General features: G+C 48.7%; 1 protein-coding gene across 1 annotated transcript; it reads left to right on the top strand.

Annotated features, from left to right (window-relative positions):
* Nucleotides 1-2,285: 2,285 nt before the first annotated feature.
* On the top strand, nucleotides 2,286-3,702 carry LOC123412351. The gene has a single exon (XM_045105303.1). It carries the CDS (start codon nucleotides 2,343-2,345, stop codon nucleotides 3,492-3,494), a length of 1,152 nt encoding a protein of 383 aa, XP_044961238.1. The 5' UTR covers nucleotides 2,286-2,342; the 3' UTR covers nucleotides 3,495-3,702.
* Nucleotides 3,703-14,584: the final 10,882 nt, after the last annotated feature.

Here is a 14,584-nt window from a genome sequence, read left to right as displayed (position 1 = left end):
GTGCATAATGGGGCACTATTTGTCAATAATATTGTATTGTTGGAGCACTGTGATCCTGAAGTGGCGTGGCTACAGTGCCTTCTTGTCATGTTCGACCGGACACTGCGGTTGACTTCACATAGCAGGCCAGCCGGGGAGACAAACAAGGAGCAAGATGGAGGAGTCGACCGACCTGGAAGCCGGCCACACCTGGGAGCCTGCCGGACCGGGGAGATGACCGGACCTCGGTGGCAGTTGGACCTGGGAGCGAGTTGAACCTGGGAGCAGTTCTGACCGGGGGACGTTGATCGTTCCGATGTTTTTAAATGTTGTCTTGTCTCCTTCAGCCTACCCAAGGGTTATCCCTCCGTCAAAGGGGTTGCCAAGGTGGCCTAGGCATCACAAACAATAGGATCCAAATTTTAGCCATCCTCGTCAAATGGATTTGGAAGACATCCCACATTCTTTCCTTGTGTTTGGAAAGCCGAATACTTTCCAAACACCTCCTTTCTTTTCCTCTCATCGGGTTCTGGTTCGCAATTTTGGAACAGTCTTCGAAAATGCACGGGAGGTAGATAGGAAGGTTTATATATTTATTTATTGAATGTGTCCCACCCGTAAGGATAGTTGGTGTGGTGGTTCCTGAATCAAAGCTAAGAAGGGGTTTTCTCGTGCATAGTGGCAAGTTAAGGGTGTGGGGCAACCGAGTTTGGAAGTTAAGGTTTGAATTCAAATCGAATGGCAAGCTGGGATTTTAATGTGGACTTTTATCTGTAAGTGATGTTCTGATGCGAACTCACATGCACCTCGGTGAGTAGTGAAACTAAAAAAACATTTTCTTTTATAAACACTGATGACTGCATGTGAAATTCCGTGATGAAATAATATTCGTGGAGGTTAAAAAACGATACTCCAAAATGCATAAAAAAGACCAAAATCATTCTTTTCGGAGCATTTGTGTTTTTTCAGACCTCCACGAATGCACATCCATCACGACATTTTGCATGTAAATGAATATTCATCATAGTGCAAACCAACATGTGGTTAGATGGTTAAAGGGACAGTGGTATCTCTAGTTCAACAGGGTTTAAATCCTGGTCCTCGCATTATTCTTGTATTCATTTCAAGATTTTCAGCAATACACATTCACTCGGAGGAGACGTTTCAGTCGACGATGATGCATCTATGATACCTTTATAAATCTCAAGATGATATGCCGACTCAGTCTCTTGAAGGTGTTCATAAAGATAAAGTGTGCGTGTGTGCGTTCATAGGGGTGAGTTTATACGCGTTTATATGAACGCTTATGTACAGTGTTTAAAAACAACATATTCATAAGTGTTTATCATATATATATATATATATATATATATATATATATATATATATATATATATATATATACTATTCTTTTGGATGTTAGTGCTCACATTCATCTGAGCTCACAAACTTTCAACATCCTTCCTCTCATGGGCCAATAGCTATGGGCTAGGCCTAGCTGCCTCACTACCGCACAACTACAGTCGTAACACCGCTTCAACTATAAGTATGAGGGACAACATGCAAAGCCAACTATCGAGTGGATCATGGACGAACCCAACGGCTACCTCCTTCTCCTTCCTCTGCTCTTCCTCTACCTCATTCCTCTTTCCTCATGTAATCCAATTCGTATGCAATCGAATCTTGTATCTCGTATATCGTGAGACTTTCTCACGATTCGTGTGTAATCGAATCTTGTATCTCGTATATCGTGAGACTTTTTCACGATATACGAGATACAAGATTTGATTACACATGAGTTGGATTACATGAGGAAAGAGGAATGAGGTAGAGGAGAAGCAGAGGAAAGAGAAGGAGCTAGCTGTCGGGTTCGTCCATGATTCACTCGATAGTTGGCTGTGCGTGTTGACCATGTATTCTGCAGTAGTGAGGCAGTTGGACCTAGCCCATAACTATCGGCCCATGAGAGGAAGGATGGTGACAAAACTCTATGTTTTTTTCCTCTTTTTAATGCATCTTCTTTTCCGAGATATCTTTTAAATGCATCGTGATACCTCGACTTCATGGAGTCATGGTTAACCACAATTCTCTGCATGAGAAAGATCAATGCAATGCCCCCGATAACACATGGACATGGTGAACCACTAAGCCGCCACGAATTAGGAGCTTGCCGCCCCTAAGACACTTCATGCTCTCCACTACGACGATACCAAGCACGCACCACGCAAAGTCAAATACTAGTTGATTCGTTTCCCTTTCTTTTAAGCGTCCCGCGCGTATGTATTGCCGCCAGCTCGCCAGTTCAGTTCGTGCATGCACAGCAGCCGGAGTAGTTAGCCAGCCCATACTAGGAGTGCACGACAATGCCCGCCATGCACTCCGCCGATGAGCCCGTGTCCGGTCCGGCCGTGAGCAGTACGGCGGCAACGCAACCGCGAGAGGCCGCAGCGGAGGACGGCGGCAAGAGCCCGGTGTCGCCGTCGATGGAGGACGAGCGGCAGATCCCCGTGGACCCAGTCTCGCTGCGGCACCTGGGCATGGTGGCCGACCCGGACTCGCCGCTATCCGCGCCGTCCGTGGTCACGGAGGTGGTCGCGCAGTCGTCTCCGCTCCTGCCGCCGCTCCGCCGGCCCACGTTCGTCGGCGCCAGCCTGCCGTGCTCCGCGACCTCCTCCCCCGTCCACAGCGCCACGGCCAAGCCGGACGAGCCCGCCGCGCCCAGCCTCGCCACGGTCATCGCCCTGCGCTCCCTCGCGCGGCAGCACTCCGCTGCGCTGGCCACCTACGCCGCCTCGCCGTCCGCGGCTCCCACCACGCTCTCGAGGAGCGCGTCCCGCGCCGAGGGGAGGTCCATGGCGCCGCACGACGACGAGGTCCACCACGTCGAGGCCGCCGACGAGACCGAGCAGAGCTTCACGTGCGGCGTGCTGTGCATGTTCATCCCCGGCTTCGCCAAGAAGAAGCCGGGATCGCCCTCCGCGGCGGCCGTCGTGTCGAGCATACAGAGGCAGCACTCGGGGGCGAGGCGGCGGAGCAGCGTGTCGCGGATGGCGGAGCTGGAGAGGTTCGAGTGCGGGTCGTGGAGCCCGCCACCGCCGCCGCATCCGGTGAGGGTCGTGCCGACGCACGTCGACATGGACTTCGCGATGGAGGTGCCCAAGATCAGCTGCGCGGACGACACGGACTTGCCGGTCAAGATGGCGTTCGTGTTCGAGGGCGAGGCGAGGGGGGTCCTGAAGAAGTCGGCGTCGGAGTCGCGTCGGCAGGAGCCGGCGTCGCCGGCCAAGATGGCGTCCGCGTTCGACGGCGAGCCCAGGGGGATCCTGAAGAAATCGGCGTCGGCGTCGCAGCGGCAGGACTCGGCCCCCAGGACGTCGTCCGCGTCGCAGCGGCATGTGAGGTTCTCGACGGCCGCAGCGCCTCCGGCGTCGTGCCCGACGTCGCCGTGCATCACGCCGCGGCTGGCAATGGCCAGGGCCGAGTTCAACGCCTTCTTGGAGGCGCAGAGCGCGTAGATAATTGGTCATGCACGGTGCATGTCTGTTTTTTTCATGGATTCGCTTCGTGCTTGTTCGCGCGCGGGTTGCTAGACGCCTAGACCGGAAGATGTTTTGTTTCTCTATTTTTGTTCGATTGTCCATATTACAATCATCCAATTCCCGCCGGCTCTGGGGGTTACGATGGATTGAGGAGACAGAGTGTGTTCTACACTTGTGCATCGATCTTGGCATAGGATCCTTTTATTTGTAATTTTTGAATCTTCGATATAGTTCGTTTTTCTCTAACTTTTTATCATTGTATACATGTATTTCTCTGCACTCATTTATTAAGAAATATACGTTTTTTGAAGGACCACCTACTATGTTGGCTTTCTAAATTTTTTGTCCATTTTAACAATCGATGCCAATGGGGAAGAAGTTTAGAGAGTTTAGTTTGGTTATGTTTAGAGGGTTTTGCTTTTATTGCATAAGCATTTACATCTTGTACGCATGCATTATTGCTTTGCATGTGTGTGCTTGGTTATGCTTCTTTCCTTATATAAACTATCTTTAAGTGATTGTCATCAATTACCAAAACGGGAAGATTGTTAGAGCATATTTCTCCATATGTGGTTTTGTTAATTAATGACAATTCTTATGGACTAATGATTGCCTTAAGTTATATTTATAGGATTTGTCCATAGGCACTTCTTGAAGTCTATCTGTTGCCCTCCTGGGAGGTTACGATGTACAGAGTGGATTCCAGTCGGTACGTTAAATATGCTCCGAGTGCTTGTCGCCGACTGGATGATGGGGGAGTCCTTAGTTCAGTCGGAACTGTCTAAGGCCCTTGTCCTCTGTGAAGGGTAGTCCTTGGGTAGGACCTATAGGGCAGGCCTATGACCCTACCCTGGGACTATAACCCCATCATTAGTCCCCGAATGGATCGGGGTTGGAACGATGAAGTGATGTCTGGAGTATGGAACCGACTGGTATGGAGGTGACTTTAGCGTTGTTTGCCTCGATCCATTTTATCCTTTCAACCAGTGATCCGAGTGAATATACCAGTGAAACGAACCGTCAGGGGCCGAGTGCTTCCGCGGAATCTTTCGACGTGACTGGTCAAACTGACAACGCCGGATTTTTCGGGATCCTCAAATTTCGGTTGCCGCGCGCTCAGCGGGGATGACGACATCGCCATCAAGTAGGTTTCGCCTCCTCGATTACCGCGCCTTTATCTTCTCCACTAACATCGCAGCGGCCGGTTGGGGGGATAAGATCTCGGGTCCACCTGTTAGTGACCCAGTTAGAAACCTATTTAAGCCTCTCCGGCGGGATTCTCTGTTGCTCTGCTAATCTTCCTCGCATTAATCCCGCTCCTCCCGCAGCTCTCTGCACGCCCCAAGCTTCCTCCTTCCCCTCCTCCTCTGCGGATCCGTCGCCTTCGCCATGAAGAAGGGGCAGACCAGCAAACTTGAGTCGCAGAAGAAGAAGAAGAAGGGGGCGGCCCCTACCCAGCGGCGGCAGCGGACGCTGCCGGCGGGTTGGATCCAGGGGATTTCCTCCCCTCCTCGGTGACGGAGGACGACTTGTTGGAGTTGGTGGAGCATGGCATGATCGTCAACAAGTCCTGGCGGCTGCCGGAAGGCGAGACGGAGCCGATGCCGAAGGAGGGGGAGCGCGTTCTGCTGCTCAGTCATGTGTTCAGGGGCTTCTCCTTGCCTCCCCACCCCTTCTTCCGAGGTATCATGACTTACTTCGGGGCGCAGCTCCATCATTTTCCTCCAAACGCAATAGCCCACCTTGCTGCATTCGTCACCCTTTGCGAGTGCTTTACTGGATGTCCCCCTCACTGGGGGCTCTTTAAGTACGTCTTCTCCGCTAGATCTCAAACCGTCAAAAAACTTAGCCAGTCGGACGATAAGACCCATCTCCTCCAGCTCTGCGGGGGTTTAGGCTTCCAGAAGAAAACAAAGAGTAGCTACCCACCCCCTCCAGTTGTCCGAGTCAGTTAGGAACTGGCAATCGACCTGGTTCTATTGCCAGGACATTGCTTGTCCGAATGCCTCGAGTGGGTTGTCACCTTTTAGCCTAGACCGTCCGGGCCCTCCCAGGAAGCTTGCGCTCTCTAAGGGGGAAAGGATCCAGATCCAGCCTTTGGTCGACGCGCTGATAGCCGTCGTCCGCAAGGGAGTCACCGGCATGGACCTGCTGGAGACTTTTCTGGGTCGGCGCATCTAGCCGCTGCAGGCCCGACACCACGCCATGTGGCACTACGCGGGGCCTTCGGATTCCACTCGGTCCCATCCAGAGTGCGTGACCAGGGAGACTGTGAGGGCGTGGGTCCGTGGCATCACAGGCGCGTGTGATAACCCCGAAGGAGCCCGGCGGGTGAAGCCCTTCCGCGCCGACAATCCTCCTCCGAATGAGGTGAGCACATCTTGTCGAGTGCTTTTAATCTTCTTAGACTTATTGCTTTTCTTGTCCCGCTGACTGACGTTGCCAACTGTGTTTTGTGCAGGAGTGGACCAACTGGTATTCTGCCGTCTCGAACGGGAATCCAGCCAAGGAAGAGGAGGGCAGCCAGGAGGGCAGTGCGGATAGCACCGAGTACGTCTCCGACAGCGGGGAGACGGGGGAGGAGACGGAAGAGGAGGAGGAGGAGGATGGGGAGCAGAGCTCGCCACCTTCACCACCAGAGCACCGAACTAAGCGCCGTCACGATCCCGCTGCTCCGCCGGCTCCTCCAGCGGCCCCGAGTGCTCCGCCAGCCCCTCCCGTGGCTCCGAGTGCTCGGAGTGTGAAGAGGACCAGGGACGCTGCTGCCGAGCCCACGGACCAGCCGTCCAAGGTGGCCAAACATAGTGGGCCTAAGCCTCGGAAAGCTTTGCCTTGGATGAGGATCGCTGTTCCAGTCGCCTCAGTGTAAGTGTCTTGTTCTTCCATCTTCCTTCAGTATCTGATTGAACTCATGCTTATCCGTCGGGTGGATTTCACTCAACAGAGCTGCTACCTCCGCCACCTCTCTGCCGCACCAGGACGATGATTCCATGGACACGGATAACGCCGCCACGTCCCAGCAAAGTACGTTGTCACGACTCCAAGAGTTTGTATTATTGTTTCGCGAGTGCTGTCTTTGATCTTGCCCTTTCTCTGTAATTTCATGTTGTTCAGTCGGGCTTCCTTCGGAGGTGATCCATCTGGAGGACGACGACCAAAGGGGGTCGGAGCCAGCTTTGGCGCCTGTCCTTGAGGTTGTCCCATCTACTGCTGCTCCCACCATGAACGTGCCGCCGACTGAGATGGTGCCGCCGACTGAGACGGTGCCCCTCACGGCGGAACCGACTGGAGCGGAACTCGGGATGCCCAAGGAGTCTTCAGTCGCGCCGAGTCCGTCAACCATTCAATATGAAGCCCGACGCCTCCCGGAAGACCAGGTGGGGGCCGCCAAGGACGCCATGGTGCAGGTGGAGCTGATGGTGGGTGACGCCAAGGGAGCGTATGACTCCATCGCGTCTTTGTACAAGAAAAGCTTGGAACTCCGGGACGATATCCGAGTAAGTGCGCTAGTAAGTGTTTACTTTCCTCTTGTTACACACTGGGGGTTTCAGCGATATACTCGGATACAGTAGGATGATTTTACAGTGGGTTCACTCCGAGTGAACCCAGTGGGTGTAGTCCCCGAGACTTCTACCGAGTGCTTGCACCGGCAGTTGTCTTTATATGTATTTTCCGTAATCTGAACAGATCAGAGCTGATCTGCACGAATGGTACCAGTGGGGGCACTCCGAGTGCACCCACTGGGTTTAGTCCCCGAGAGTAGTGTTACTCAGGTCGGGTAATAGTAGTATCATAGTGTTGTTTGTTCTCTCTGGAGCTCGATAGGGCCGGCCTGTTTGAGCTGCATACCAGTGGGGTCACTCTTAGTGAACCCACTGGGTGTAGTCCCCGAGACCGTTGTCGATTGCTTGCATCGGCAGGGGTCTGAAGAATTTTGGACTTTGATTGTTTTGTCATATGTGTCGATACTTTTTCCTTGTTGAATGTGTCTGATCCTCCCTTTGTGCCTATTTGGCAGAAGACTTGCGAAATGGGATCTGCGTACAATGCTCTGAAGGCTGAGAAGATTCAGCTTGTTGCGGACTTGGAGGCGGTTGTAAATGACCTGGCTGGTGTGAAGGAGGTTCTTGCTGACCGAGAGAAGTCTTTGGAGGAGTCTCGGGAGACCAACAAGGCATTGCTAGCCGAAGTTGAAAAACTGAAGAGTCAGAGATCCGAATGGATGAGCCAGCTGAAGGTGATGAACACTCGGTGCATGGCGCAGGAGAAGTACGTCAGCGAGTGGGCAAGGAAGATGGTTGCACTGCTTGGTGGTAAGTTGTTGCCGAGTGCTTCTTGACTTTGGAGTTCACTCTGCGCTTACTTTCTGCTTGTCTTTTCTTTGCAGACTTCTGTCGGGACGTTGAGGCTGAAGCAACCGACATTGAACGGTCGCTTGTTCCGAACGTTCCACTCGGCGATGAAGCCAACCGGGACTTGCTCCGAGCGCATATTCGCCTTAGTAGGGTGGGACCTTTCATTGGCCGCGTGAGAAAAGTCATCGGCCGGATCGACAAGGAGCTGTGGCCTGAAGACGATTCCCGACAAGAAATAGATGGGTTGATGACTCGGCTGGAGGACGTCCCAAGCAGAGTGCAGGCATGGAAGATGTCTGTCGCTCGTTGTGGTGCGGACGTGGCGCTATCTCTGGTCCGAGTGCACTGCAAGGAAGCTCGCGAAGAAAAACTGAAGACGTTGCAGGTCACCAACACCAAGAAGCTTCGATTCGAAGATTTCATGGAGACCTTCCTCGACACAGCCACTCGCATTGCAGACGGAATCGACCTTGACACCTTTGTGGAGCCTGCCAGTCCCGGTGACACTTGAAAAACTTTATGGTGAACGCACATTTACCTCGGTATGCCGAGTGGTATCTGTATTAAACTTTGGCCACTGATGTTGGCCGTCACATTCGTGGTTCGGTGTGGATAAGCTTGATTCACACCGGGCCGACTGATCGTAGATCCAACTTTGAATTCGAATCGGATATTTTGCTCTTCTTTCGCTAAGTTTTTTTGACACGATGGCTCGTGGTTTTTGTTTGGCGTTTCTTGGTGAAGCCAATGGCAAACATGCGGAGCATGTAGTTGTCAGTTGTATTCACATCCACATGAGCCTCAATGAGGGCCTGCCAAGTCTCCGAGTGCGCACTAGGAGCGAACTTTTACTTAGGTGACTCCGGGTCGCGGCTAAGTCCCCGAGTGTGACTGTAAGCGCGCACTCGGAGCGAGTTGTTACTCATGTAGTTGTCAGTTGTATTCACATCCACATGAGCCTCAATGAGGGTCTGCTAAGCCTTTGAGTGTATCTCGAGTACACACTCGGAGGAAGCTTTTTTACTTAGGCAACTCTGAGTCGCAGCTAAGTCCCCGAGTGTGACTTTTCGTGCACACTCGGAGTGAGTTGTTACTCATGTAGTTGTCAGTTGTCTTCACATCCACATGAGCCTCAATGAGGGTCTCCTAAGCCTTCGAGTGTATCTCGAGTACACACTCGGAGGAAGCTTTTTATTTAGGCGACTCTGAGTCGCAGCTAAGTCCCCGAATGCGACTTTCAGTGCACATTCGGAGCGAATTTGTACTTAGGCAACTCTGGTTCTCAACTAAGTCTCCGAGTGCGACTTTTAGTGCACACTCGGAGCGAGTTTGTACTTAGGCGACTCTGGGTCGCAGCTAAGTCCCCGAGTGCGACTTTCAGTGCACACTCGGAGAGAGTTTGTACTTAGGCGACTCTGGTTCGCAGCTGAATCTCCGAGTGTGACTTTTAGTGTACACTCGGAGCGAGTTAGTACTTAGGCGACTCTGGTTTGCAGCTAAGTCTCCGAGTGCGACTTTAAGTGCACACTAGGAGCGAGTTTGTACTTAGCCGACTCTGGACGATGATCTCATCACGATCCGTCCCGCGATCCCATCACGATCCATCCCAATCTAGTGCCGAACAGACGGCGCCTCCGTGCTCGGCACACGTAAAGCTCGTTGACGATCACCGCCTTGTTGATCCAGCAAGTGTTGGGGAACGTTGCATGGGAAATAAAAAAAATCCTACGCACACGAAGACCTATCATGGTGATGATCATCTACGAGAGGGAGATCGGATCTACATACCCTTGTAGATCGCTAAGTGGGAAGCGTAAATAAACACGGTTGATGTAGTGGAACATCTTCGCGATCCAAATCGCCGCCGTCCCACGATCCGTCCCGATCTAGCACCGAACGAATGCCACCTCCGCGTACAGCACACATACAGCTCGATGACGATCTCCGCCTTCTTGATCCAGCAAGAGAGACGAAGAGGTAGCTGAATTCTCCGTCAGCACGATGGCGTCGCGGTGACGATGGTGGAGCTACTCCAGCAGGGTTTCGCCGGACCATTCCGGAGACACTCGTGACGTCCGTGATCTCATCCAGGACTCCGAACAACATTCGACTACCAACATCAATAATTCAACTATACCGAAAACGTCACCGAACCTTAAGTGTGCAGACCCTGAGGGTTCGAGAACTATGTAGACATGACCGAGACACTCTCTGGCCAATATCCAATAGCGGGAACTGGATGTCCATATTGGATCCTACATATTCCACGAAGATCTTATCGGTTGAACCTCTCTGCCAAGGATTCATATAAACCCGTATATCATTCCCTTTGTCCTTTGGTATGTTACTTGCCCGAGATTCGATCGTCGGCATCTCCATACCTATTTCAATATCGTTACCGGCAAGTCTCTTTACTCGTTCCGTAATACAAGATCCCGTGACTAACACATTAGCCACATTGCTTGCAATGCTTATATGTGATGTTGTATTACCGGGTGGGCCCCGAGATACCTCTCCATCACACGAAGTGACAAATCCCAGTCTTGATCGATGCTAACTCAACGGACACCTTCAAAGATACCTGTAGAGCTCCTTTATAGTCACCCAGTAACGTTGCGACGTTTGATACACACAAGGTATTCCTCCGGTGTCAGTAAGTTACATGATCTCATTGTTATAGGAATGAATACTTGACATGCAGAAAACAATAGCAACAAAATGACACATCACATGCTACGTTTATACTTTGGGTCTTGTCCATCACGTCATTCTCCTAATGATGTGATCCAGTCATCAAGTGACAACACTTGCAGATGGTCAAAAAACCTTAACCATCCTTGATCAACTAGCGAGTCAACTAGAGGCTTACTAGGGACATTGTTTTGTCTATATATCCACACATGCATTTACGTTTTCATTCAACACAATTATAGCATGGATAATAAACGATTATCTTGAAACAGGAAATATAATAATAACTATTTTATCATTGCCTCTAGGGCATATTCCCAACAGTCTCCCACTTGCACTAGAGTCAATAATCTAGTCTCGCATCGCTATGTGATTTACATTGGAATGAATCTAACACCCATACAGTTCTGGTGTTGGTCATGCTTCGCTGGTGCAAGAGGTTTAGTCAGCGGATCTGCATCATTCAGATCAGTGTGCGCTTTGCAAATATTTACGTCCTCTCATTCGACATAGTCGCAGATGAGGTTGATGCGTCGTTTGATGTGTCTGGTCTTCTTGTGAAACCTTGGTTCCTTTGCTAGAGCAATGGCACCAGTGTTGTCACAGAATAGAGTTATTGGATTTAGTGCGCTTGGCACAACTCCAAGATCCTTCATGAACTGCTTCATCCAGACACCCTCCTTAGCTGCCTCCGAGGCAGCCATGTACTCCGCTTCGCATGTAGAATCTGCTACGACGCTTTGCTTGGAACTGCACCAGCGTACCACACCCATATTGAGAATAAATACGTATCCGGTTTGAGACTTGGAGTCATCTGGGTCAGTGTCAAAGCTTGCATCGACGTAACCCTTTACGACGAGCTCTTCGTCACCTCCATAAATGAGAAACATTTCCTTAGTCCTTTTCAGGTACTTCAAAATATTCTTGACCGTCGCCCAGTGTTCCACTCCTGGATCACTTTGAAACCTGCCTACCATACTTATGACCAGGCTGACGTCCGGTCTTGTGCACAACATTGCATACATGATAGACCCTATGGCTGAAGCATAGGGGACGATACTCATCTTTTCTCTATCTTCCGTAGTTACTGGACACCGAGTCTTACTCAACTTTATACCTTGTAACACTGGCAAGAACCCCTTCTTGGACTTCTCCATTTTGAAATTTTTCAAAACTTTATCAAGGTATGTGCTTTGTGTAAGTCCTATTAGGCACCTCGATCTATCCCTATAGATCTTAATGCCTAATATGTAAGCAGCTTCTCCTAGGTCTTTCATTGAAAAACATTTGTTCAAGTAATCCTTTACGCTCTCTAAAAACTCCATATTGTTTCCAATCAGCAATATGGCATCCACATATAATATTAGAAATGCTAAAGAGCTCCCACTTACTTTCTTGTAAATACAAGATTCTCCAACAACTTGTATAAACCCAAATGCCCTGATCACCTCATCAAAGCGCTTATTCCAACTCCGAGATGTTTGCACCAGTCCATAAATGGATTGCTGGAGCTTGCATACTTTATTAGCATTCTTTGGATTGATAAAACCTTCGGGTTGCACCATATACAACTCTTCCTTAAGAAAACCATCAAGGAACGCTGTTTTGACATCCATCTGCCAGATTTCATAATCGAAAAATGCAGCTATTGCTAACATGATTCGGACGGACTTAAGCATCGCTACCGGTGAGAATGTCTCATCGTAGTCAACTCCTTGAACCTGTGAAAAACCCTTTTCCACATGTCAAGCTTTATAAACGCTCACATTACCGCGTCCTTCTTCTTCTTAAAGATCCATTTGTTCTGAATAGCCTAAGGGCTATGGAGATGCCCATCAATAGATATCAATGTGAATGAATAGGGATTACCATGCAACGGATGCACTTAGAGCTATAAGTGTGTGAAAGCTCAAAAGGAAAACTAGTGGGTGTGCACCCAACTTGCTTGCTCAAGAAGACCTAGGGCAATTTTGAGGAAGCCCATCATTGTAATATACAAGACAAGTTATATAATGAAGATTCCCACTAGTATATGGAAGTGTCAAAACAAGAGACTCTCTATCATGAAGAACATGGTGCTATTGTGAAGCACAAGTGTGGAAAAAGATAGTAGCATTGTCCCTTCTCTCATTTTCTCTCTTTTTTATTTGTTTAGGCTCTTTGGCCTCTTTTCATTTTTTTGTGGGCATCTTTGGCCTCTTTTTTTCCTCACATGGGACAATGCTCTAATAATGATGATCATCACACTTCTATTTACTCACAACTCAATACTTAGAGCAATGATGACTCTATAGGAAATGCCTCCGGCAGTGTACCGGGATGTGCAACGATCTAGCTTGGCGTGTGACGTTGAAACATCTCGATAGCTATCTTACGATCATGCAATGGAAATATGAAAGTGACGGCACAAGTCATGAGACGGAACGGTGGGAGTTGCATGGCAATATATCTCGGAATGGCTATGAAAATGCCATAATAGGTAGGTATGGTGGCTATTTTGAGGAAGGTATATGGTGGGTTTGTGCACCGGCAAAAGTTGCGTGGCACTAGAGAGGCTAGCAACGGTGGAAGGTGAAAGTGCATCTATACCATGGACTCACATTAGTCATGAAGAACTCATATACTTATTGCGAAAGTTTTATTAGTAATCAAAACAAAGTGCTAAACGCATACTCCTTGGGGAAGGGTTGGTAGGTGTTAACCATCGCGTGATCCCGACCGCCACACAAAGGATGACAATCAATAAATCAATTATGCTCCGACTTCCTAACATAGCGGTTCACCATACGTGCATGTTACGGGAATAACTAACTTCAACACAAGTATTTCTAGATTCACAACAACCTACTAACATAATTCTAATATTACCATATCCATGTCTCAAAACTAATTGAGAGGAATCAAACTTCTTTTTACTAATCGATGCACACGAATATGGAAGTTTTTATTATATCCTCTTTTGATGCCTATCATCTTTAGGACTACTTTCATAGCACAAGCCAACTACCAAGTTACTCACAGAGAGCACTCTCAAAAAGATATAAGTGAAGATCGAGAGTTCTTATTTCTCCAAAATATGACACCGCCGTTCTCCAAAAAGATCTAAGCGACGCACTAGAGCAAAGTTATCTAGCTCAAAAGATATAAGTGAAGCACATGCGATCTAAATTGCCTAACTCAAAAGATATAAGTGAAGCTCAATGAGTATTCTAGCAAAATCACGATGAGTGCATGTCTCTCTCAAAAAGGTGTGCAGCAAGGATAATTGTGACACAACAAAAAGAAAAGACTCCTATAATACACGACGCTCCAAGCAAAACACATATCATGTGGTGAATAAAAATATAGCTCCAAGTAACGTCATCGATGGATTGAAAACGAAAGAGGGGATGCCTTTCGGGGCATCCCCAAGCTTAGGCTTTTTGGTGTCCTTGAGTTTGGCTTGGGATGCCTTGCGCATCCCCAAGCTTGAGCTCTTTCCACTCTTTATCCCATTGTCCATGAGAACATCACCCAAAACTTGAAAACTGCACAACACAAAACTTAAACAGAAACTCGTGATATCATTAGCACAAGAAAACAAACTACCAACTCTTTAGGTACTGTAGAAAACTTGATTTCTATTTATATTGGTGTTATATTACTGTATTCTCACTTTTCCATGGCTAGTACCCCCCCCCCCCCGATACTATCCATAGTTTCATCAAAATAAGCAATCAACACAACAAAAACAGAATATGTCAAAAACAGACCAGTCTCTAGCAATCTGTATACTTCGTATACTTTTGTTATCTCAAAAAATCTTAAAAATTATGAAAATTAGGGAAATTCCCATATCAACCAGCAGCAAAAAGAATCAACTCAAAAGATCTTTCTGGATAGGAATTAAAAATAATTTCGTGAGCACAAAGTTTCTGTCTTTTCCAGCAATATCAAACAACCATCACCAAAACTAGTCATAAAGGTTTTACTTGGCACAAACACAAAAAGAAACACAAAAAACACAATCATTACATAATT

The sequence above is a fragment of the Hordeum vulgare genome, chromosome 7H, assembly GCF_904849725.1.
Source record: "Hordeum vulgare subsp. vulgare chromosome 7H, MorexV3_pseudomolecules_assembly, whole genome shotgun sequence".
Lineage (NCBI taxonomy): Eukaryota > Viridiplantae > Streptophyta > Magnoliopsida > Poales > Poaceae > Hordeum > Hordeum vulgare.
This window is presented reverse-complemented; position numbering and strand designations above follow the sequence as displayed.